The 25,945-nt window shown below is 38.9% G+C and overlaps 2 protein-coding genes across 6 annotated transcripts in view; one reads left to right on the top strand and one right to left on the bottom strand.

Moving 5' to 3' along the window:
- LOC141790125 (potassium voltage-gated channel subfamily A member 10) overlaps positions 1-12,152 on the bottom strand; it is a 114,780-nt gene extending 102,628 nt beyond the window's left edge. Inside the window, exon 1 of the mRNA XM_074669796.1 lies at positions 12,072-12,152. The gene's annotated coding sequence lies outside the window, so the exon portion shown is untranslated. The remainder of the gene's footprint in view (positions 1-12,071) is intronic.
- Positions 1-25,529, top strand: part of ngfb (nerve growth factor b (beta polypeptide)) — a 31,786-nt gene extending 6,257 nt beyond the window's left edge. Inside the window, exons 1-3 of one of the 5 annotated variants that reach the window (XM_074669837.1) lie at positions 12,247-12,317; positions 16,931-17,079; positions 22,582-25,529. In XM_074669837.1, the coding sequence (XP_074525938.1) occupies positions 22,593-23,207 (615 nt within the window). In that variant the 5' untranslated portion in view covers positions 12,247-12,317; positions 16,931-17,079; positions 22,582-22,592 and the 3' untranslated portion in view covers positions 23,208-25,529. Of the gene's footprint in view, positions 1-12,246; positions 12,318-12,337; positions 12,408-16,927; positions 17,080-22,581 lie in introns of those variants that run through there. The other 4 variants (XM_074669860.1, XM_074669853.1, XM_074669845.1 and 1 more) reach the window with 4 other exon arrangements.
- Positions 25,530-25,945: the final 416 nt, after the last annotated feature.

Below are 25,945 nucleotides of genomic sequence, written 5' to 3'. Positions count from 1 at the left end.
TTAAGACCGAAAGTTGCTGCTCGATTACAATATGAAACAATACAAAGCAAAAACAATATACATTACAATATACAAAACGATACAATGTCATACAGAATGCTATAATATGATACACAACAACTCACAAATAGAGCCCTGTTTAAACTTCTGTTTGCTTCTCTGATTAAAATATCTGTATTTTTTTCTTGCAAATTTAAAAGGTTTTGAAACAGTTGTTATGTTAAAATCATGTTAGATTAAGACATGTGAAGAAGATGCAATACTCACCGATTTAAGCACGAAAAAAAGAGCAAATCAGAAAATATTAAGGTGCTTTCACTTGAATATGAGGCCACTGCTGTTTTATTATATTTTGAAATATCTCTTTAACAATTCCTGGAAAATAACAGGATCTCAGTGATGAAGGCACACCTCTTTTTCTTGACACATTTATGGTTATCTGCTGAAGAGCACAGTGGAACAAGTAGTTGCATGATGAATGAATGAATGAAAAGGTTTGAAGACTACCACATGTTCTGCCAAAATCCATACAGGAGGCCCAACATAATACACAACCCTGGGCCAATCAAAGCAGAAGATAGGGGTATCTAAAATCAATCTTTTTGAAAAAAAAAACTATAGTGTTTACGTTTTCTGCCAGGCAGGAAAGATAATTTCACCCACGCCCGAGAAAAAGAAAACACAGGAGAGTGATTTCTCGTGTAAAAAGAAGCCTGTGCTAATCCTCCCCTCACTAGCATGACGCTAGATAAGACACCCGTCATATATAATTGCATCAGCATCTATCCTTCCACGCAGACATGTCCCATCATCTCTTTCAGCTTCAGGCACAGCTCAAGGAACATGGTACCCACTTACAAAACATGGAGAGAAAAACATGCCATTGGGAGGACACGTCTGTTAGCGTGAAAACGGTTTCTGTGCAGTCATACTTTAGATCTCAAAAAAGAAAAACTTTCTCTGATCAAAGGGACAATACAGGCCATAAGTTGACGAGTTTCGACTGAGACCAGCAGATTTCAGAGACGAAAACAGAGAGTGTGAGCAGCAGAGATACAACAAGCCCGTGCCTGTGACTGAGCTGTATTTCCTCGCTTTCCTTCTGAAGTGCAGTGAAGTGCTCATCTCCAGAGTGTGAGCTGCAATAAGGCCACACACAAAGAGTGTGAACTGTGACTCACTCCACGTCCAGCACGCCAACGACAACTTGACCCTTTAAACCACCCATCCCCTTGTAATTTCTGCTCCTTCAGAGACAGCCAACTCTACGTTAACACCGTTATGAAAAGGGAACCTTGCTTTTCCAGTGAAAACTACTGATTTACTTTCAAAATGTATGAATATCTTTTTTATAACGACAAACTCTCAAGGTCTACATTCAAATTTGTCCCCTTCAATCAGTTTTTTGTAGCTTGTAATTAACCTGAGCTGCCACAATTTCAGAATACAGGCTAATTGTTATAAAGAAACATATTTTTGATTAGAGGCTTTAAACACAAATAAAGCAAAAGCCCAGACGACCACTAAAAGTGACGAGAGACAAACAGCCAAACTTTCTTGAAACAGGACTTCACCACGTATGCATTTTAAAGTACACAACAGCACTGCTATGGCACTTCACGTAACAGCAGGGGTGAATTTATTTGGAAAAGGTGCAACCATAATGAGGAAAATTTCAGTGACGAAAACAAAAGCTGCAGCAAAAAAGAGCCACAAAGGATGTCCAAGGTAATGTGAGATTCTGTTTGAATGGTCATGATAGCTAAGATATAATCATAAGCTTAGTGACAGTGACCTTTAAAATAATCAATTTGGAAAGAGTTTGCCACAAAGTGTCAAAGAAACGATCAAAACAGAAGCTAAAAGAGGACACAGTTTGACAAAACAGTGAAGGGCCGAAGTGACACCAGACTTTTTCTTACGCTGCTTTAAGGGAGAGACGACACTAGACAATTCAAAAGCATGTCTTACCTACAATTGATGCCTTAAACTTTCATGCCTCTACCAGCCAATCAGGTTGCAACTTATATTGATCCATACGTTCCCTGCTGTGTCTTAAGTCTTTTTTAGGCTCTGGAGAGGATGTTGTACTTTGTTGACTGTTCTCCCAAATACAGAAACCCAGGAATCTGAACACCAGGCAAAAAGTTCATACAACATTCATTTACCACTTTTTAGTTGTCTTGCTTGAATGGAAAACTAAATATAAACATTACAACTAGGGGTGGGAGACAGAAATAGTTGTATCGTATTATCATGACTTTTTGTTAACAATTCTAAATTGTAATTTCTTGGTTTTTTTTCCTTCACATTTAAATCCTTCATTTGAGTCTTTGTTTATAAGGAGGGCTGGAAAAAAGTTGAGATGTCAGATCTCCTGGACAAATCTGAAAAACTGACTCACATGTGATGAGCACTTTTTGGGAAAATATGGCTCCTGTTATGGGCTGTAGACATCACTATCATCATTCAACTTTTTCACATGGTCTGGTGTTAAAAAAAAGCAAACTAAAAACGCAAAAATCAGTGATGTCTAGAATCTCAATCTAATTCAAATCCCCACCCAAAAAATTGTAAAAGAATCAAAGCGGGAGAAAAGCATATTGTCCCAGCCCTAGTAATAACATAAAATCACCTTCACCTTTAACCATGAAATCTCATGAGGTAAAAGTTAAATCAATGAAGAATGAATGTGGAAAATTTGAAAACACACCATTCAGATTTTCCACATACATGAGGCAGATTCTGAGAAACCTTGCTCTGTGGGGGCGGACATGGTCATCTTGGAGGACAGAGCTTGATCCCAAACTGTTGAGATATAGGATTGCTACTGGTTTGCACAATCTCATCTTGATATCTCTCTGCTTTAAGACAGCCTCTGATCATGACAAACCTTGTTTCTCCAGCGAGTAAGCCACCCCCACACCATCACACTCCAAATAACGCTGCTACTTGGTTTTATGAAGCACCAGCTTGAAATGTCCCTTTCCACTTTAATCAGATGTGGCAGGTTGATGGCAGCACAGGTGCTTCCAATCAGACACCTGATTGTCAGCACCTGGTGGTACCAGAAGCTCAAAACAGGAGTCAATAGCAACAGCATAACAAGCTGTTCGGTGTTGACAGAGAAGATCTGGCAAATTTTTAATGGGCGCAACCCACATACTGAACTCTGCTGCCCATCCCATAACATGTTCCTCATAAATGTGACAGCATTAAAAAAGACAAACAGACTTTCCAACAGGATACGATTTGTTTGATTTCGATTTGTTGCAAAGAGGTATTGTTGCAACAAATAAATCAACCAAACGCAGATTTCTTTACTTTTTGTGCAAAGTTTATGTGATACTAACATTTTGCAAGGAAGTGGCAGTCAAACTTTGTTCAATATGACTCATTTGACAGGACATCTAAACACCAAATACGCAATGGAATGGATCCTGTTTTCTAAAACAACAGAGGAAAAGGCTGCTGTGCCAGAACGACAAACCCTAGAGAGAAGGTGGTTAAATTCACTGCTTTGACCAACCAGCCAATCTCTGTTGTGAATAGAAGCAGTTTTATCCCATTTTTTGAGCATTGGGATCCACAATATTCCTGCCTGTTTCTTGTGACTGAATATTGAAGTCAAACAAAGCTATTTAATCATTCGACCATTTGTCACGAGTTTTGAGTTCAAACCAATTCTAAGCAGATTAAGTTAAAGAGAATAAGCTGAAGACTTATTTTAGTTCATTTTTCATTGGCCTGCTTGAATACTTTTTTGATGTAAAATAAATAAATAAATAAATAGAAATAAAATAAAAAATAAAATAAATAAATAATTAAAAAAATAATAATAAAATAAAATAATAATAATAATAATAATAATAATAGTAAAAAGGAACTGGGAAGAAATGTGAAACCATGACACAAAGTCTTCATCTTATCTACAGCATGTTTGTGAGATAAACTGAAGGACGACCAGTTGGAAGAAAAACAGCTCTGACCATAAGTATGTGATACTTTGGCCTCTTTGCATTTTGTTTTTTAGCTGTGAAAGAGGCATTAGGGACACTCGAGCCACAAACACAACAGACCACAATTCAATATACTGTGGCGCGTTGGTGCCCTTTTGTGAGGACAGACTATTACAGCTTAAAACTGAAGTGCAGGCAAAAATAACTACAATTTTTCTTCTTCCAGCAAAACTTCTGAAATTTCAGAAATGTCTGGTACTTCCTTTTTTAAGGATCTGCATGATGTTTTGATGGGACTTTAAAAGAGACGACACAGACCTTGTCTGGACACAGGGGATGTAACAAAAAGTCTGGCTGAATCATTTCCTTCAGAGAAACTGAAGCAGCCGCTCTGTCCAAGTGTTGAAAGCCATATCTGATCTGGAGTCTGCGGCCGTAATGTCGTCCAATTATTGAACTGGCTGTAATCCTTGAAAGCAAACATCATTATCATCAAGGGGGTTCGGTGCAGCCACATTTCAGAGGCCAGAGTTAATTCAGAAGTACACTCAGGGAGTTATATAGAGTTCATCTCAGGAGACGGAGCTCTGCCAAGGTTTGAACTTTAAGTGCTCCGAGTAAACTTCCGATTGTTTTTGAAAGTGTGCCACAGAGAACATCACAAACCCTGACCTCCTTGAGTCTGAATTGTAAGAATGTATTTAAAGTAATTTGGAGCACCAGAGCAGGGCCTGCTTCTCTGCTGTGTTTGGTTACAGTGTGTATGGAGACTGGGGTCGGCTGTGTTTCCTCAGCACACTGAGACCAAACACAGGCATCAGTGAGTAATGAAACTGTCCTCGTTAAATCCGCCGCTAGCCATCCTCGCGTGGTTGTTCCTGTCACAGTCAGTGATTGTGTTTTGTGTCTCTGCTTTGGGTAGTGTAAAGAAAGATGTTGAGCGCTTTATGACGCATTCTTTCTCGTGCTGTTTTCACTTATCTTTGAGGTCTCAGAGTTCAATAGATCTTGTAGCGTGTGTAACCTTAGCACGGTCAACAGGAAGTGTGTCCAAAGTCCTCTTTTGGGAAACACTTGGCTTGTAAACAGTAAATGTCAAAGATGTGATATAATTTCAACAGATTGTGTGTCCTGTTGCAGGAAACAAACAATATTCAGCATCCATCCAGATGTTGCAATAAAACTTTCTTTTTTCTGTGACATATACAAAGTTTCTCACTCTTGCATCACTTAAAGCTTGAGGAATTAAAAGTCTTGTCTGATGGATTTGGTCTCAGTTTGGTCCAGGCAGACTTTCACACATCTGCATTGAATCACAACCAACTGCCAGCAGAGGCCCCGTTTCAAAACCAAAGGTCATATTTTGTTGGAAAACCGTTTCCCACATAGTTGTCAGATAACAGACAGAAAATTGCCTCAGCTAGATGCAACAGGACAGCAGTCAAGGAAAAACGGGAAATTATGTGCTATTATCCTTCTTAACGGGTTTCCTTTGACTAGTTGCCAAAAGAAAAAAAATAAGACATTTCACCTTCATGCGACTCTTCGACAAGTTGAGGCAAGAAGAGGAAAAAGCTGAAATCTCAAATGTGTTGCACATGAGTCCTTGAACACGAAGTGTTCAGTGATCACACTTTTTTAAAGCAAGCCATCAGCTTCCATGTGCGAGCCATTAGTGAGCTGACTGCAGTGAGAAATATTTTATTACAACAGGTTTATTGTGTTACATCATGTTGTTGTGGTCTGTGATGGTATCCATAGTAGCATTTAAATATTGGCTCAGGTTTTCATCGCAGTAATGAGGTCTTTATTCATTCTGACTGAGGAAATAAACACTACATCAGACTCACTCTTACTCTCTGCTGTGAAGGTGACACTGAAAGTAATCCACCAAAATGCTGAGGCAGGGATTTCTTTCAAAATAGATCATAACTGGCTTGAGCTTTATTGCTTATTGACCACATCCTAAACCATAGCTGCTGTCTGTCAGTCACGACGTTCTACTTTTCACTCACATTTCACAGTTTCTCCAGGATAAAAGTAAATGCTCACTCGCAATCACTAAAATACAGCCGGCTAAGACATTCTGACACCGTCTTAATGAGAAATATTTGGCAGTTTTTCAATTTAACACATTTATTTCTCAGTATATCAAATTGCAATGATGTGTTCATGACATGGTTCCATTTGATTTTACAAAAAACTGGTACTCGGTACTACAGGTAGAATTTGGTCAGTATCTATAAAATTACTTTTTTCAGTACCCATCCCTTATCACATTATCATCCTTCCAGTGGTATCAAATTTTTCTCAGTTGCATATCTAGCGTCTCCATTGTGACCACTGTGATGCCATCCATTTTAAGCCATTTGGAAAGGCTCATATTCCCACCTTGTGCACCCTTTGCTTCAAAATTAAATTTCCAGTTTATCTTCCACCATGATAACTATCTATACCACCACTGAATTTGTTTGGGGGGTAAGCCAAACAGGAAACAAGAGCAGATCCATAAAAGAAAATCGTCTGGTAAAACAAACTGATTTGCATCTTATTTGGGCTGGCACAAAACAAAACAAAACAAAAAACAAAAAAAAAAAAAAAAAAAAAAAAAAAAAACAGGCATCCCCAAAAATGTTCTTGGTCTACAGGGCTTTAAAAGAAACAAACAGGCTTTCAATTGGTGCTAGATTTATTGCCAAAAAGCTTTGTTGCAACAAACAAACAGTCGACCAAACACAGATTTTCTTACTCTTTGTGCTTAGTATAAACAGCACAGTGGAACGGCACTGTAATTTCTTTAAACAAGATTGTTGTTTCTATCAACATGTATATTTTACAATCAGACTAGCATTAAAAGTTTTCTCCATATTGGTTTAGAAAATTCTATTCACAGCTGACGCCATCAGAAATGTGCACCATTCAGGCCAGTTACCAGCGTCAATTCCCCAGTTGCGGTTGGTTGGTTACTGGCGTCAATGACCCAAATATGGAGTCAGTTTTCACTGAATTCTGACGGAGTCACAATCATGTTTAAGAGTCACTAATGTTTCTCAAGAATTAATCAGTTATCAGGCGACTCTCAGCCAGATGTGTAAGAGCTTGTCATGGTTGCAACAGCTGTTAAAAACAGGACGAGTTCTTTCAAATGCATGCTCCCTCTTTTTGACTACAATATGAAAAAACTCTTATCAGATGTGGCTTCAGATAAAACGAAAGGCAATGGCAAGAGACACATTCAACTGGAAGTTGCCAGTTAACAGGGCTGCACTTTGAATGCAGCTAGCCTCTGTGGGTGTAAGCTACCAAATTATTAAATATTTGAACATGTTGAATATTAAATGTCATCCTATTTAGAATTAATTTACCCAAATCTGTTTTACTTTTTGATGCACATTTTAGGTCATTTTTTCTTTTGCAAAGTATCAAAAAATCATTTTTTAAAGGAAAAAAAGAGATAATAAGACATCTTCACTTCAGACAGACTGATCTCTGCAGTTTACTTTTCCACCCAATTTCCTGCCATTGTTCCCTATTGTCTTTAACTCACAGCCAGCTATCACCTGCTGCTGTGTGAGCAGTGTGTTGAAAGAGCGGCCTGATGTAAGATCCGAGTTCAGAGAGAATAGCATTCCTCTAATGGGAATATGAATGAAAGCTGAACTGCTATTCACCTTTTTTAGCTGGACTTCAGTCAAGAAGTATTTGGGTAATGAGGAACAGTTGTCGTTGGCAGTATTAAACCCTTCCTGTATTTCACAGTAAAGTGAACCATAGCTGCGAGCTGTGAGTTACTTTTCTCACTGCCTCTACATGCTTTTTGTCTTCCTATCATTTTGACACTCTTCTTCCTGTCTACCTCTCCACAGTACCTCTAAAAAGAAGCCTCAGGCAGGAATTTATCTCTACGGTTACTATGGCAACAAAACCATGCCCTCTTTACCTTTGACTGAAAACAGTTTGAGCAGAGAGATGTTTACACTCCGTCGTTTCTGCTTCTTCTTGCCAGTGAATGCTCATCAACACAATCATCTAATCAGAGCAGGCTGCACGGGTAATTAACGGATTCTCATCCATCAATTAAGACGCAAGCAGTTCAGGAAATATAACAGACTGCTGTGTGAAGTGCACAGCTGAGAGGCTTTTCAGGCTTTCTGTAGAGGCAGGAAGAACGGCCTGGATATATATATATACAGTCTTTAAAACGCTGAGTGACAACCTAAAGGCACTGTAAAGACTTAACAAGTGGTTTTAAAATAGTCAAACTTCTATATATTTCCCTGTTCACAATCTACAATTCAAAATGAGATTATCAGCAACTAAACTGGTTATTTCTATATGGTATCTGCACATATCTCAGTAAACACATGCCTTGGCAAGAGTCACAGAGTGCTCATGGAAAAGAGAGTCTTAATCCTAGAAAAACACTACTAATTCAAGCCAAAAGTGTCGCTGCAATCAACGCTCGACCAATCGTCCTCTTAGCGCCTTTGTGACAACCTAAGATCATTGTGTTTTTGTAACATTTAGAAAATCATATCCCTCTCTTTTTATCTGAAATCATTGCTTAAAGAAAACTACCATGCTGTATTATTCCAGTTAAAATTTGACTTTTTTGAAAAGTTAAACATGAGAGAAGCTACACCCAAGTGGTAGTGAGAGTATGGCTCATTACTCAGGAATGAAAAGGGACAGTGTGTAGTTACTAGCAGAATTTAGCAAAACAGACTTCGACTTGTTCTAGTCTAGATAAATATTTGAAAAAAAAAATCAGTTTGACTGAGCCTTTATTTGTTTCTATAAGAGCCAGTCCTCTTCAACAGAGATATGCACATTTGTATTAAATGTGGAAGAACAAAATGATATTGAAGACCACAAAGAAAGAAAAAAGTGTTTGTGTTGAGAATAATTTGAACTGATAAACGTTTTTTAATGGAAAAACCACAGACTGTATAAAACATGGACGTAGGCTCGCCGATGTCACCTGTCTGTTTCTGAAACGGAAAATTAAGCACACTGGCTATAGCGGCCATATTGGTAGTGGCAAGGGCTTCGCCTACAGCCATAGGGCGCCGGCCTTCACGTGACCCTCAGCTGTGCCTCTTATTGGGGGAGCTCGTGATCTTAATATCATCTGAACGGCCGCGTTAGAAAAAAATTCACCCCCGTACAGTGGGAGCCGGTAGTAAAATTAGCGACTCAGACAGGAGACGTTTTTTGAACCAGGCTGTATATAGGTTAATTTCTGCTTTGAAAATGGCTTTTTTTGGCTTGGTGTGTTTTGTATGTGACTTCAGCTACTTCCGGAACCAACCTCATGCGAACACTTGAGAAACAGCAGATTTTAGCACTTCCGCATTGTCTCATATTCTCAGACTGGAAGTTGCCGCTTGGGTAAAACTTGACAAACGAAGGATTATAGTTATCATGAAGGAGATGGGCAAGGAAGCATTCGAACGTTCACACTAGGTAAATACTTTTTGGTGTCTTTTTTTTTTTTTTTTTTTCTTAAAAAGGGTGCAAGTTTGACGTGCTCACATGCAGACTAAGAAATCTTTAAGTTAAAACGTTACCTTGGATGTCTAAGAAAGCAAAATGCTTTTTTGAGATGCTTTCCTTTTCACTGACTTGGATTATGATCCTTTTCAACTATAAAGTGATAATTGTAAATCAAATAATCAGAAGCAACTCAGAATTTTGGTCAATTTAGACAAAATAGCTACTGTAAAAATAAATTTCATGTTTAATGTATAATTTGAAATCAACAGTTCAAATCTTAAAAATATTCTTCCAATGACCTGAATAATACTTAAGATAAAAATTAAAGGCATATATCTGAGTTTCTTTATTTTAAATGTTCAAAAGAGGGAATTAAGTCAAATTTCATGCATGTTGAAGTATGTTCATGGAGACCAGACAGAATTGTCTCAAAAATAAAACTATCAGCACTTATTCAAACTGTGGCCGTCATGTTTATATTTTGTCATTTGGCCATTTTTCTGTGACTGTTGTTGGATCTTTAAAGCCAGACAGCTCAAACTCAGCACAAAGCAAAGCTTCAGTTTTGCACCAATGACCACAGCAGAGTAATGAGCCGCATGTCATTCAAAGCCCATTGGTGGCTTTCAGATAAAGTCACCTGCACCTCCCTTCCCCTCTGAATGAGCTCCAGCCCTGGAGCTGGATCAGGTTACCGGAGCGGTCTGTGTGACTTTTACCATATGAATGAACCACAGACCTTTTTTTTCAGAGGGAGGTAGATTGTTCGTGGTCTGCAGGCTGGATTATGTGCCAGCAAAGGCCGCTTGTCAGTCATCCCTGACGGGGCTCATTAAACTGACTCCATTAGAGCTAATGAGTTGTAGGTCAGTGGTTGTGGGTGGCCTCTCCTTTCAGGGCTAACAGAGCACATAACTGATTGGTGTGTTGATTTATTTCATTTACAGCGTCAGAGAACAACTGTTTAGTCTACCTTCACTGCATGCATGCATCTACAGAGCTAGCAATACAAGTCATACGACACTGAATGACACAAATATACTTACCCCAAACTTGCCTTAGCTTCAACTGGGGCTTTGGCAATAATAAACTACCCAACCTGATGAAGTAACAGGTAGACACTGCAAGTGAGGCTTAGCAAATAGGAAGATCAAAAGGTAAAGCTACAAGCAAAAGTAACTTCCTTATCATGCAATGATCCGCCATTATCAGCTATCAACGTGTCAGAAATCTAGACATGGCCTGTTGCATTTCCAGAAGGATGTCCTCATTGTTGCCAAACCAATCGAGTAACCATAGCAAAAGGAAAGGGCAAGTTGTTTTCTCTTGCAGGACATTTCTGGCATTAGCTTGTGAAAAGGAAATTGCTGAATAACCTTCTGTCAGTCAACTCATGGGCTGCTTGATAAACGATCTTATTTTCCATCCCTACAGCAGAGCATTTGAGTGACGTGCTAAGTGTCAGTTATGATGTGAAGCAATAAAACACAAATTGTTTGCACAAGTTCTGCAGCTTGGTTTGGTTTGGAAAACACATACACTGTCTGTAGTGTGAAGTCTGGGTAAAAGATAAGTCTGGTATCATCTTATTAAACGCTGGAAGCACAGAGCAGCACTTCATCTAAAAAAAATAATTTTATGAGAAAAGGGAACAGAGTCTATCAACTGGACTCAGTAGGAGAAAAGAGGAGTTATTCTATGAACCTAGGAACATTTATAGTGAGCAGCCTGCCCATCAGGCCAGTCAAGACACAACAGCCTTAGACAAATAAGTTCAATAAATCAAGACAAACTGTGGGAAAAGAAGGTGAAAAAAAACAAATTAGCTTTAAAACTATGAAATTGTCCATGTATCTTAAATGGTACAGCCTTCATGCTGCATCATAAGTTATGTGTGCCTGTTTCTTTCCTTCTAATGCTCAAAATGTGCTTGGGGAAACATCTAGGTTTTTTTAGTGACATAAACAGAAGAGTGAATACGAATAGAAAAAAGTCAGAGAAGAAGAAACAAGTAGCTTGCGCTTGTTTTGACAAAAATAAAGTAATGAAAATAAAAAGGAGGGGAAAATGCAGCAAAACCAATAACATTACATAACAGCAAACAAAGACAGCTGCATTTGTGGAGCTGCACAAAAAGAATAAATAAACAAAAAGAAACTTGTGATTATCTTTTAAAGCATATGTTAATATCAATTTTGTTGGGGTAAAAGAAGAAGACTACTGCCAAGCCAGCAACACAGCCCAAAAAGCTCTGAATACTGTCCCTCCTTAACATTATCTTTCTGCTTTCTATTAGCAGCATCCCCAAGTTCCTCTTAAAGACTAAAATCTACTGCATAAATATTAAGGCAACCTCTGTTAAACACCACCCTATTTCCACTCATAAAAGCAATAAAACAGCAGCTTGAGACCAATGAAAAATAATCTAAGAAAGTAAAAGACAAAATTGAATTCACAGCAAAACCCAAGTACAAGCTTGCAAGCAACCAGAAAACTTAAAACAGCTCGGAAGCACCACAAAATGTTCACTTCTGAGCGCAAAACAGCAACTGAACACAGCCAAAGCCAAAATAACCAGAGTCTGGAAGCATGTTAGGACAAAAGGCTGAAACTTACCTGTTTGACGGTTTGATGACAGGAATCAGGTGCCCTCACGTGGCGTTCATTAAGGTCCTATATGTCCATGCTGCCCTCGAGCTTGAAAGCCGCGGATGAAGACGTTTGTTGTGGAGTCAAAAGCCGAAAATGGAGAGATAAATCCAAGTGTAAGCAGGTGACTGAGCGAATTATCCATAAATTGCTAAAAACGACAAGTTGTGAATGAACGGTACCAAAAGCGTTCAAAGAAACCGCCGGACCAAGGTGTGTTCAAGATAGTTTGTTGTGAAGTGTCATAAAGTGCTGTAACAAAGCAAATCAATTCATCACAGGAAGTCACCATCAATCTCCCAGGTAATTTCCTGCTGAATATTTACACAACCGTTATTTTTTCACACAAAAGTTTTTTTTTTTTTTTACAATGCTGATGAAAAGTCCCGACTTTATTTTGGAACTGCAGTTAGAGCAAGTCCCAAGTACTACAACATCCGTGAGCCTCTGGTGCCCTGAACACAGCATGTGACTAGAAAAATGCTATATATATATATATATATATATATATATATATATATATATATATATATATATATATATATATATTTATATATATATATATATATATATATATATAAATATACATATAAATAACAAGGTGATGGAAGACGTCAGTGACACAAATCTCAAGCCCAAAGTGTTTTACAGAAGGACGATTACATTAGGGTGTACACTAGGGTTGTGTTGGCAAGTGCTGCCAGTGATTAACAGTGATTCTACCAACCTAACTGTAAAAAAAATAAAATGCAGAAAGGTAATGTAATTGAATTTAACGTATTTTGCTGAAAAGATTTAAGCATACAGCATTTTACTGGCGGCAATTCCACCAGTATTCTGCAGCACAAACTGTTTACACTATCTCTAGAAATACAGCAGCTTACTGATGTGTGTGCTGTAATTTGCCCTAGTTGCAATGAATGTTTAGAGAGGTGTTGCTGCAACTGAAACTTCTGTGCGTGCTCCTGAATTGTGGTGGAAATTTCATAAAACATCACGAATTTCCTATAAACCTCAGCAGTAAACTGTAAATCAACGTAATTAGGAGTATATGGCCACTGGGACTGTGGGCAAGTTTTATTTCCCATAGTGCATTGTTTTTAACAGCATTATACTGTTTCATTAAATTCAGTATGTCACTTTTTCAATTCTGTAATTTCACATCAAAGATTTAAACTATAAAATGATATCTGATACATTCTCTGAAATAAAATTAAATGAATGAAAAAAAGATAAACCAGATAGGGGGGTAAAAGTGTTAAAACAATAGAGATAAAAAGTGTTAGTGCTATTAGTGGAGTTCAGGACTAAAAAATAAAGTACTCCAAATAAAAAAAATAGATTAAAATGTAGGTCTTTTTCAAAACTCTGGAGTTTGCCACTTAAGATTTTGACATAAGCTGTCAGAAGCGTATTTAAGCGACTTTCTTATGTGTAAAGTGATCACACAGAAATTTTAGTATTGATGTTAGAGAAATGACTGAAGTCGGACTTTGGTGGTGGTAGGTGATTTAAAATTGATTTACAGCCTTTTTTTATTCATGAAATCTATAAAGTATTGTGTTCTTGTAGTTATGAGATGGTGAAAAGGTGTCTCAGTTAGAGGCTATAAAGCCTGATGTTTACACGGCATGTAACATCTATTTTATTCATAGCAGCAGATGTAGTTTTGTTGTCTTTATTTTCTCTCATCACAGGGATGTTATGACTCCAGGACGGCCTGTATTGCCCCACTTTCAGAAAAATCCCACTTGGATCTTGTTCATGTTTATTCTTGCAGAGTTATACTTGGCACATTTTGCATCAAATATCCTGTTCGACATCATCCCAGTGGTGTTTTATTGAGTTAGAAGTAGGAAGTGAGAGTCTGAATATCAATCTGCTCTGAGGCTTTAAAGGTGTGCCAAAAAGTAGCACTTCCCTCACCGTCCTCACCATCTTTCTCTGTTATCTGATGGAGCGGCATATTTCCAGCCCTTAGTCATCAGGCGGTCGTGTGCTGCTGCAGCCCATCTGCTTCAAGGCTCAATGAGTAGTTCAATGTGAGATGCCCCAGTGCACACTAATGTTGTACAGCGGTGTTTTGTGCATATTTGAAGCCCACCTAGTAGCTTGAATGAATGTTGCTATTCTCCTCTCGCCACAGGAGCAGACTGCTGACTGCGTGTCTCCTAACCTTCGAATTTAGATGTTAGTGTTCAGCTGTGTGCCGTGGGCCAAAATTAGACCCTGAAAATAACCATGACATTCATTTTAGATTAACAAAGCTGCTGCACTTTGTGAAGCTGAATAAAAATAATGATGGTGCTGAGAAGTGCCCAGGTAGGAAAGGTTGAAAGCACATATGTTGGTATCTTTTTTTGAACAATATGATATCCTTGTACACTTTTGGTTAATTAAGAGAGTCCTTGTTCAAGGTTTGCTTCTTTCACATTTACTGTCAGCACCAACCAACATCTCACCATCTGTGAATATGGATGAGAGTCCTGCTCACAATGGGGTGGCTGTGGCTTGGTGGTAAAGTCTCAATCCTAATGTCAGGGTGCGTTCACAGCTCCCACTGCCCACATGCCAAAGTCATCTTGGGCAAGACCCTTAACCCCAAATCTGCCCCTGCTGCTGTGCCATTAATGAAACAATGGGATTAGTCATCAACTGAATGAGAATGTTCTGTGAATGGTCGAATGTGATACAATTGATTTACCATTTATCCTTGAGAAATGTGACCCCAAAACATCCCTGCAATGAGTGCTGACGTAATTAATAACCATGGAAAGGGTGGAAGGGATCTGGCAGATAAAACCACCAGACTAACATCAGACCCTCTCCCCCAACCTTATCACACATTTCTGTTACTGACAAAATTTCACAGATCTATCAGATGACTTGACCTTATCTTATTTTTGAGGTTTTGGTTCTTGGTAAATTGGTGAAAAATGTTACACCAGTCCTAATTTGTCTTTAGTACGATCAAATATGTCACACCCCCTCTATTTGACATTGAATACCTTACTAATTCTCATCTATTCCAAAAAAAAAACAAAAAAAACAACATACACATGAATCAGCATGATTTAAATGCATTACTCTGTCAGAAAGCATGTATTTTGATTTTTTAGTTTGATCTGCCTGCCATGATCAGAGGAGGTCAACTTTATTGTCTATGCCACAGCTTGTCAACAGGTGGAGCTCTGCAGGTTTTGGCTTCACCTTAGGGACTGTTGTACTGTCAGTATTTTTGTCCATTTTTCTGAATTGTGTTGAAGTGCGGCATCCCTTTAACCCTATATTGCAGAAGGTGGCATATTTGACACTTTTTCTTAAAAATAGTTTATTCTTTTTTATTTCTTTTTTTAAATAATTTTTTAAAGTTCATATATATATATATATATATATATATATATATATATATATATATATATATATATATATGAACTTTAAAAAATTATATATATATATATATATATATATATATATATATATATATATATATATATATATATATATATATATATATATATATATATATGAACTTTAAAAAATTATATATATATATATATATATATATATATATATATATACATATATATATATATATATATATATATATATATATATATATATATATATATATATCATTCAATGACAGGCAGCTATAGTGGTACTTTGACCCTTTTAAAAATGGCTGCTCTTACAAAATCATACACACACTTTTTTTCAAGAATAAAAAAAAAAAAGTGAATCGTTTTTTTCTTATTTTCCCCTTTTTTAAAAAATAGTATTTTCTGCATTGAAATACTACACATTAACCAAATACTTTTTTGTTAGTTTGTTAGTATTTACTTGTGATATAAAGTAAGAAGTAAACTGCCTGAACTAAGTGGGAAAATGAAATCACATGAGTTTGAGTGGGTATCTGTTGCAGAGAAGGGTTGCAGGACAGGTAGTTCAGCAGTTTGTTTGTTAAACATCCCATCCTGAGATTTAAAAGCTCACACAGGTTTAAAGCTGCTGACAGCTGGAGACCACCACTGCAAAGATGCCATAAAGCAGAAACACTTCCTGTGCCAGTGCAGAGCCTTTACTGGAGTACACTGGTGTCCTGCAGATTTACCGTCCATTTACTTCTATTTATATATAAATGCCATTCCTTTGTGTGCCACGACCTGCTCACTGACTTCTTCCTGTCTTCGGTCGTTGCTTTTGATTTCAGTGTTTCTGTGTGAACGTCAGGTGATTGGCACTAAGAGAAATGTACCATAACACGCTCTCTGCTGAGTCTTGAAGATACTTGAGCGTGGTGACAGAACGATGAAACGAAATGACAAAACAGACTCAGCTTCTGCTTTACTGTGATGGATTATCCTGCTCTGGCTGCTGTGATGAAACACAGCAGAGAAGAGACTCATGGGCTCACTGGATGAAATCACAAGGGAGAATCTGATACGGAGACAGAGAAGATGATAAACTGCGATATCCTGAAATGTTATGAAGTGTTGACAAAGTGTAAACTTCTTCAGTGTTTAGAAGCCATCATACACAAAATTCCTGAATGATCTGGTTTTATCTTTTTCCTAAATAATCGTTAAACCTGAACAGTCTTGCTGTATATCTGTCTTTAATGATGCAGGAGTGTTTAAGTCTCAGAGTTTCCAGCGTAGATAACCTACATTATGCAGGTCTGCTGCTTTATTTTGGTATGTTCAGTATGTGAGGATCTGGGAAGAACACATTAACTTTCTCTTCCAGTATCGGCCTCACAAAGAATGTGTTTACTGCGGGTTTACGAGCCGGGTGAGACACTTTCTCTGCTTGTCTCTCAGCAGGGTACGCAGTGGAGGCAGAGGAAGGACAGAGGGGTGCTGGATGGGGGCCACAGCCGGGCCTGATGGCAGGAGCCCAGACCACACAGAGCTCTAATCACGTCCTGTAGAAGAAGCTGAGGTGCTACAGTTCACGTGGAGACACTGAAAAGGTACACATGTAGATCAATGGGAGTGTCTAAATGAACACCAGGTGCTCAAAAAAAGACCATACATTAAGTCAGACAGAAAAGTACACAAATGTTATTGATACTTACCTGATGCTAAAGTCTATCCCAAAAGTAAAACAGAAAGAACTAAATGGAGACTAAGATTTAAATCAGGATAAGATTTTCTTAAGTTTCCAGCTCACGTAACCTGTTAAGGCTGATTTATGCTTGAGGTGTCCATGGGGTCCGCATGGCTTCGTGCGGACAAATTACGTCATTTTCGCACCCACGCCCTCTCACATGGCCCCTTTCACGCAGAAAATTTCTGTGCATGAAAACTTCTAATCTGCCAGACGGAGACGCATGGACATAGGACGTGGTTGAAGTGCAGAAATACAGGCATCTATATGAGTCTTCACACAGAGATCAACATGATAACCAAATGATCAATAATTCATGGCATAAAATTGCAGCCACTCTCGGCAGAGAAGAGGAATCAGTTAAAAGAACCTGGAAAAATCTGAGGGACAGATATGTAAATGGGTTTTAAACAAAGCCAAAATTCTTCGGCTCACGTATAGTACATTTTAGGGATGGGTACCTTTCACATTTGAAACGATATGGTACCAGGTAATCGTATCGGTACTCAACGGTACCAATTTTCGGAACTTTTTTGTGCTTATGTGGTAAAAAATATCAATTTGTTTAATTATGAAATGCATTTTCTTCCAATTTAACATATTCATTGCTCAAAAAATAACATAACATTGTGTTCATGTCCGGCATGGAAAATCACCTACTCTTTTACTCCTCCACAGTCACAAGGAAGCATGTAGGTACCTAATGGTACCATGGTACCTTTTGATTTTTCGTGAATTGGTACCCGGTACTTTTGACAGAATTTGGTCGGTACCTATAAAAGTACCTAATTCGGTACCCATCCTTATCTGGTAGACAGATGTTTGTGATACACTGCCCCCTGCAGTATGGGAATGGACACCGATGGACATCACACAGAATGTTAAAAAGCATAAAAGCCTCATAACACAGCCTTTAGAACGACAAGAATCGACTCACGCCACACTCCACTTCGTACTCACAAAACTTGCGTCCTGACCCCACTGCTTCTGCTGGGTGTGTATTGGGAGGTTGAGTGCTGAAGAGTACCCAGGGGTTCCCACTCACGCTGTACTGATCAATTTGGGGTGCAGTGTCTTGTTTGAGGGCACTCGGTCATGTGACGAAGAATCAAATTGAATCCTTGACTTTCTGTTTGGGAGGTGATGATATACCACTGAGCTGCAGCCACGACCAATTCTCAAATTACCAAACTAATCAAGTCACACCCAAACGAACAACTCGGTAGAGCTTGAATACAATACTCATACTCACATATTCATGTTTATTGCGATAAAATCCACTCAGGACAGGAGAACAGGAGAGAGGGCTGCACAGATGGAGTCAGAGTTGGAGACCCCATTCTTTGCTGAAAATCACTCAAAGAATTTAGCTTCAAACCTGTAATTTGTTTTGTTTTTTAAATTAATTCAGATCCACTTTACACAACAAGCATAATACAGCTTGTTAAGACAACTATGTTGAAGTAGTTTGTAACACAATGCAACATTTTCTTTGTTTACTTGACAACCAAAGGCCACCAGAGCTACCAAAAACCTGACAAGAGCATCGTGGTGCGGAGAGCAATAGGTTTCGTTTTTGTGTGACATGGGAGGAGATTTCAATAAAAGCATCCTGTAAAAATCACTGTTATATTCTTTTATCGATTAGCTGCTGAAATTTAAAACATACTGCTTAATGATTCAAGTCAGCCCTATTTCCACTAAGCTCTTAAACGAGTGTATTCAGCATCTATTAATGAAAAACAGGAGAAACATGACCCTTAAATTGAAATAAGACTCTGCTTTATTAAGGTGTCACACAAAGACGTGTGAGTAATGCACCTTTTGTTTGGTTTCTCTTAATTAAAAGCCTTTTACTTGCTGTTGTGATAGAGATGTTGTCACCAGGGAGGTGCTGTGCTCATTAGCACTTATCCTCTTTTTTCTTCATCTTTGAGACCTTTTTTCTGTTTTCTCTCTGCTTCCTGCTGTAAAAAAACCTTCCTGTATGCCTTTAAGCGGTACAAATTGGCACAAAATGTGAAAGAAAAGAGCACTTTGGCTGCGGTCTCCTCCTCTGTTTACAGCAATCACTGTGAAACTGATCGAGTAATGATTATTTTGTGTTTAAATGTTTCACGGCACAAAGAAAGAGTGAGAGCAGAGGAGTGAGGTGTGAGGAGAGTTGGACAGACCTCACAAGTTTTTGATTGTTGTAATCATGACTCACATTAAATGCTCTCTTGCACAGGCTGTGATTTCACTGTTGATTTGTTGTGCCAACAGTTTGATCCACGAGCGTCTCCCCTGCCACCCGAGGCCATCACAGTGTATAATAAAGCTATCTGACAGAGCCTGAGCGCTGAGGACGCGCAGGTGGTAACACGTCTGTTGCGTGGCGTTAAATACAGTACGCAGGCTGTCAGTGAGCGCCAGCCTCTGCAGACAGATGTTGTGTTGTGATGTTTGGCATCAAGGTGTGATGAGAGGAGAGCGGTATCAATGTGATCAGAGGTCACATGAGTGTTTTTTTTATGATATGACACCTTTCTCCACTGATGTATTACAACATCTGCTCATTTGTTTGACATGTCACGGAGAGAATCAGCTCTGCTTCCTGAGATTTGCTCCTTTTTTTCCTCCTCACAAAGAGACAACACATGGATCCCTTTTCCATGACCGTGAATTCAGTTTGAGGATCATGTAAAGCTGTTTGAGCTCAGAGGAGATCATCATAAATCTTTGACATCAAGAAGAGGTCTGTGATGGATACTGAAGCAGAAGGCTGATTTATTCATCCATAAAATCCCGCAAACGACATTTCTCCTTGTTTTATCCATGGATTGAATAAAACATGCACATAGTTTCAGTGACATCACCCACTGCGTCCTGGAGAAGAGTTGGGATGGCGGTCACCATATTGGATATGCTGACTCAGCGTAACTTTTGTGTTAACTTAGAAGTAGACAGAGGGTGGAGTTAAGGTTGGCACCAAGCCTTCTGGTAAACAATACAATAAAAAGACTAACTTGTTAAATATGCATTTATCTGAACTCCAGAATAGTTTGTACAAGAGAAGATGTTAGGGTCTGCTTCCTTTGTTGTCAACTAGGGTTAAGCTTAGCTATATTGTGAGGTGAAGCCATTTATGCCATTTGGAGATGTGCTAACTTGGCTGGAATCAAGTGATGGACAATTATTTTTACAACTTATATGAAAATCTTAACTTCTCACTCACTTTCCTTTAAGGGTGCTCCTTTGATTTTTAAAACAAAGGCATAAAAAGATGATAATGTTGTTGGACTTTATCTACTTAAAGGCGCTGAGAGGGCTGTCAGTTTGGTGTTGATAGCAGTAGCCATGGTTACATGAGGAGTTTTTCGTCTTTCCCGATGGAATCTTTCTGAATGACTTTTCCGAAAACAATAGTATACATGGAAAGGAATATTCCAATCTCTGGTCTACATGCGCCGCTATAATCAAACGGAGTAGTCAATGAGACATGCGCAGAAAAACGTAAACATCACGTGATTTATCAAAGATGGACAATGACAGTTTGTTTATCACGGTTGTTGGGACAGTTGCTACGCTTTTTTTAAAGCAGCAACTTGAAACCCATGTGCTCCTGCGGAAAATGACAGAGAAGATGAGCTGTAGAGGGCATGGGATTAATTTGAGATTTGTGTCGCATTTGTCTGTGCTGCCCGTTCTGCAACAGTACAGTGCTGACTGCTCGCCACCATTTTTAAAATTGAGGAACGTCTCAAGTTGACCCTGACAACTTTCCATTTGAGTGGATATATGATACCTCAATCGGTTTGGGGAAAGGAATACTCTACCCCTAAATGTCCATTCAGATTGGCACTTTTCTTTTGGAACGAGGTGTATACAAAGGATAATTTTTTTCTGTTTGAGCAAATAAACTGAATGCAAGCGAAATATTTGGGTCCATGTATACGTGGCTATTGACACCTTAGGCCAGAATCTGTAGATTTTTCCAGGTTGAAGACTCTGTTTCCCAGAAACAACATCACACACTGTGGTGGACACGTGACATCTACCAACTCCAACCTCACCAAGCAGAGCTAACGTAACCTCATTCTTCGTTTTATTGATAGACTCTCAAGTTTGAACAAACCACTGCAGAGTAACTGCTTCATGTAGGTTGAAATAAACACTATCACAAACAGCTTAACCCCAATTTTAGCTTGTGATCTATCACTGTCCTGTTTAGCTTTCTTCTGCTCTGACATCCTATTCCATCCAAGAAATCTTATTTTCAGGAGAAAGGACTTCTCACTGCGAAACGTTGGCCTGCAGATGGGGTATCATAAAAAAGACTTTCTATTTATGGTCACAAAAAAGGCTGTGGTTGGGTCAACAACAGCTGAGAAAAAGGTTTTAGAAACAACCAGTTTCAGTGGTGATAATCTAACTTTAAACTCTGAACTATGGACAAAACTACAAAAGTGTGAGTATTTCAAGATCACTAATAAATTCCTTATAGGAGCTTTAAAGTTGTGTTGGATTTTCAAATCATCTGTTTAATACAAGAACATTATTTACTTTCTGCAACATGTGGCCTAAGCTACGCCCTGCTTACCCTGCTATCTTTGAGACAGCTGCTCATTCCACATAGATTGTATTTCCCTCCATATAGCTGTTATTAGACTGATAGTTTTATTTTGAAGCCATTTCACCATGACTGAGCTGCCAACCATTTCCTGTTTATACTTCAAAGATGAAACCAAGGGATTTACTGCCCTCTGCTGAGCCTGTCAGGTAGTGCAGCCTCTTACTCTCCTGTCTCTTTATCTTTTTGTGCCTATTATAAGTGTTTTTCTCATCTTAACACTGATACATTTTCAAATTATCAGTCCTTTCATCTCCTCCAGCACTAACATTCAGATTATTCACGTCAGATGTATTTTTTTGTGTTCTGGGTTTGAAAATATGTTACAACAAAACAAGTGAGCACTTTAGTGGAATGAGATGTCTTTTCCCACTCTACTGAGGAGCTGCAGCATGCATGAACTCATTTTCAATATTCTCACTAATCAACATGTTGTATCCTGACACCTTGGAGAAAAATGAGGGTTATTAAAGCTGGAACTTTAATGGAAGAAGATCAAAGAAAGGGTCCACCTTGCAGCTATTTTCAGCTTGGATTCAGATAATATTGATTTAACCCAGTGGTTGTGTACCTCCTCACCCACATTCAACATGTCAGGGGTTAAACTCCACCAGAGACACACATAAAAAAAGACTTTTGTTTGTTTTTTCTAATTTATGTAAGAAGTGAAAGCAGAAAATCTGTCCAGGTGATTAAATTATTATGTGTAGAAAACAGTTGCTTACATATCTTGTTGTTTGTTATCTTCCTCAGGTTGTGTGCCCATGAGGTCGTCCATGCTGGTCCTGCTCCTCCTCTTCAGTGCCCGAGCTGTGGCCGCCATTGGAGGAGACTCTTGTGCCCCCACATCCACCCAGCAGCAGGATCATGTCAAGGACCCCGACCCCATCCCCACTGTGGACCCCAAACTCTTCAACAAGCGGCGCTACCACTCCCCCCGGGTGCTCTTCAGCGCTCAGCCTCCTGATGCACACCCAGCAGAAGCAGTGGGGTCATGGGGTCGAGGCAGGAGGACCCGCAGACGAGCAGGGCAGCCTCAGCACAGAGGTGTGTACTCTGTGTGTGACAGCATCAGTGAGTGGGTGCGAAACAAAACCAAAGCGACGGATATCTTAGGCAATGAGGTGACAGTGCTGCCAGACGTGAACATCAACAACGTCAAGAAGAAGCAGTATTTCTTTGAGACGACGTGTCACAGTGAGCGCTCCGGCAGATCGAGCTGTTTGGGGATCGATGCCAAACAATGGAACTCTTACTGCACCAACACACACACTTTTGTCCGAGCATTGACCACCTTTAAGAACCAGGTGGCCTGGAGGCTTATACGCATCAACGGGGCCTGTGTGTGTGTGCTGAGCCGCAAGTCATGGCGGCAGTGAAGACTTTAACACACACACTCAGTTCAAACTTGGACATACTCATCACCCTCTGCACAAAGTAAATTATTGGTATATGAAAAAGTATCAGGACTGCATGTTTTAACACCAGGCCTGGGTCAAACCGTGTCTGCAGAGCGCTTCTCTGAACATCCAGGGCTTGTTGTTGTGTCACTCATCATCTGTCTGTTTATAACAGGTTAGCTTACAGGAAGCTTCAACATGATTGTAGTTTCAGCATGAACATGAAGTCTTTTATTATCTCGTCTTTCAATCCTCTGATAAGTGTGCTTCAAAGGGGAACTCCATCAAAAACTGTTTACATGTCCTGAGGAGTGAACTGCAGGAGTGAAGAAAGTTGTTTGACCTTTGTGTCTCCAAAAGAAGCTGCACCAACAGATAACTGTCAGCGTCACGAAGGTAGTGATTTCTCTTGTGCCCATGAGATAATGAGTCATTTTGGAGGCGGTTGTGAAAGCTCTCCTGTATTTTGCTTTAATGCATCAACTGCATCTCCACATGTTGGCACAAGACACAGTGGAGGAATCATTCAAGCTGGTTGTCTGTTGCTCCATGTGATCAGCACACGTGAGCATAGACAACCGCCTCCTCCACAGACAGATCTGATAAACCAGATCCAGTTTTGCAGCTGGGTGTAAATCAGGGTCTTAAACTCCACTAACATCCTTCAGCATGCCTTGAATTGGTTTTGAAGGACGGTTGTTCGCCTAAGTTTACCTGTGATGCTTCTTTACTGGATGGATTCAAATCAAAGGCAGCTTTAAACCTCATGTTCCCTCCCATGTAAATTGCAAAATGTAAATTTAGCAGCATACTTATTCTTTGAATTATGAATATTGCTTTGGATAACAAATTAGTCATTAAGGCCTAAGATTTGTTGCACAATGATATATCATCCCAGAAAGCTTTAACAAAGTCTTGGATCAGTTTGAGTAGTTCGACATCTTTCGGACACAAAATAAATGCAAGAAGATGCAAAAATAATCACTTTTTTACTCTTTAAATTAGTTTGGTGTCACCTTTGAGGCATGAGGTTAATATTAAGGATGCGTCGTGATTGTTGGATATTTGAATAATCATTGAATAATAATAAATAAAAATCTTAGAGATGTTTGCTTTTCCATAAAAACATAAGGACGCTCAAGTGCCACTTTCCACTAAAAGAGGAGTGGCACTGGGAGATTCTGAAATGGAGAAAACCACAAAGACTCAAACTCCAAACAGCTCTTGAGAGAACTTCAACAAAGACAAAATGCAAAACCTTGCTATATCCACTTATATATCAAACTGGCCTATAACAACTTTGCACAGTCAATAAAAACTGCTTGATCTTTTTTTTTATCTACAGGGGAAGACAGGGAATGGTTTGAATAGTCTACAAACAGTGACCTCTCACTGTGGAATAGTATTTTTGCCTGAAATGCCCATCCCTAACTGATACAGTGCCTGTTTCTCTGATAACAACCAAACCTCTGATTCAAATGCATCTGTATAACAAATCAAAACAGTGAGAGCTGACTGCTTCACAGACAGAGGTGAAATAAAACAATATGCAGAGAAACAGATTGAGATGATCACCATACAGAAGCATGATCACACTGGATACAGCTTCTGATTTCTAAAAGACACTCTGAAGGCTCATTCAGTGCATTCAGAGTCCAAAGACTGCTTAAAACCTTTAAATCTGAAGTAGGGAAGTAGTCGCACCTACCTGAGACAAAAAAATGTACATTATAATGGAGATGCTCACAAAGTCATGGCTAATTAAGACTCTGAAACTTGTTTTTTGAGTAATACTTTTAAGCATTTTGCTTTTTATAGGTTAGGATAGCTGAAGAGGGGCAGAAAGTCAGTTTTATACAAGGATGCATGCTGAAATCACTACGCCAACAGCGCCCCCTGAAAGTTGTTTTTGAAGGAAAATAGCTTTCCTCTGCCAGCCTTTCCCTTCTGATTCACTGCTGAAGAATAATTGAAAAATGACACTGGAATTGTGTTAAATAACTTTACATCATGACAAAACCTCATCTCAGCCTCTAGAGCTGTTATACTAAAGCCTAAAGATATAAAAATGAAGACATGCAGGTAGCTCTACAGGACTCTGTTTGTGCACATAGTTTTTTGTACACATCTTCAGCCTTAAATTTCAGCTTCTCAGAGCAGCATACCCTCAGAGTTTCAGCACCACAGCACAATCCTACGAATCATGTCGCCTTTCTCCGCTCCCGGACTGAAGCACAGTTTGACCCAGGTCTGCTATAAGCAAACTTTTGTTAAATGTTGTTGTTGATATTGTTATTTATTAAACACTTACATACATGTGCTGTGTGTGTGTGTGTGTGTGTGTTTTATGAAGATTTATTGCCCAAACTGTTGGCCTCTTGTTCCCCCAGCAGAGTCACTCCCTCAACATAAAAGGCAATTCACTTTTTTGGCCTGGATGGAAAAATAAGCAGAGATCCCATATGGCTTCATTTTACTGCCAGTAATTTGATGTTTTGGCTTTGCTTTGTGTTTTCCTCCTGCTCTGTATTCTACAGTTAATATGCGACAGAATGAAAAAGGCATAAACATAAATAAGATTGCACACGCACACAGGTTTCTCATGCTCACTCTGCTGAATAATGTCAAAGCTTTCTTTCTCTTCGTTTTTTAAGGTGACATTTCAGTCTCATCACAAACCTGAGCTCTAAGCTAAGTAATGGTATTCTTTCATTTGT

This window comes from Halichoeres trimaculatus, unplaced genomic scaffold, assembly GCF_033239565.1.
Source record: "Halichoeres trimaculatus isolate MK-OKI-2021-1 unplaced genomic scaffold, fHalTri1.1 fHalTri1_scaffold_1, whole genome shotgun sequence".
Taxonomy (NCBI): domain Eukaryota; kingdom Metazoa; phylum Chordata; class Actinopteri; order Labriformes; family Labridae; genus Halichoeres; species Halichoeres trimaculatus.
The sequence above is the reverse complement of the archived record's forward strand: the minus strand, read 5'-3'. Positions and strand labels throughout refer to the sequence as shown.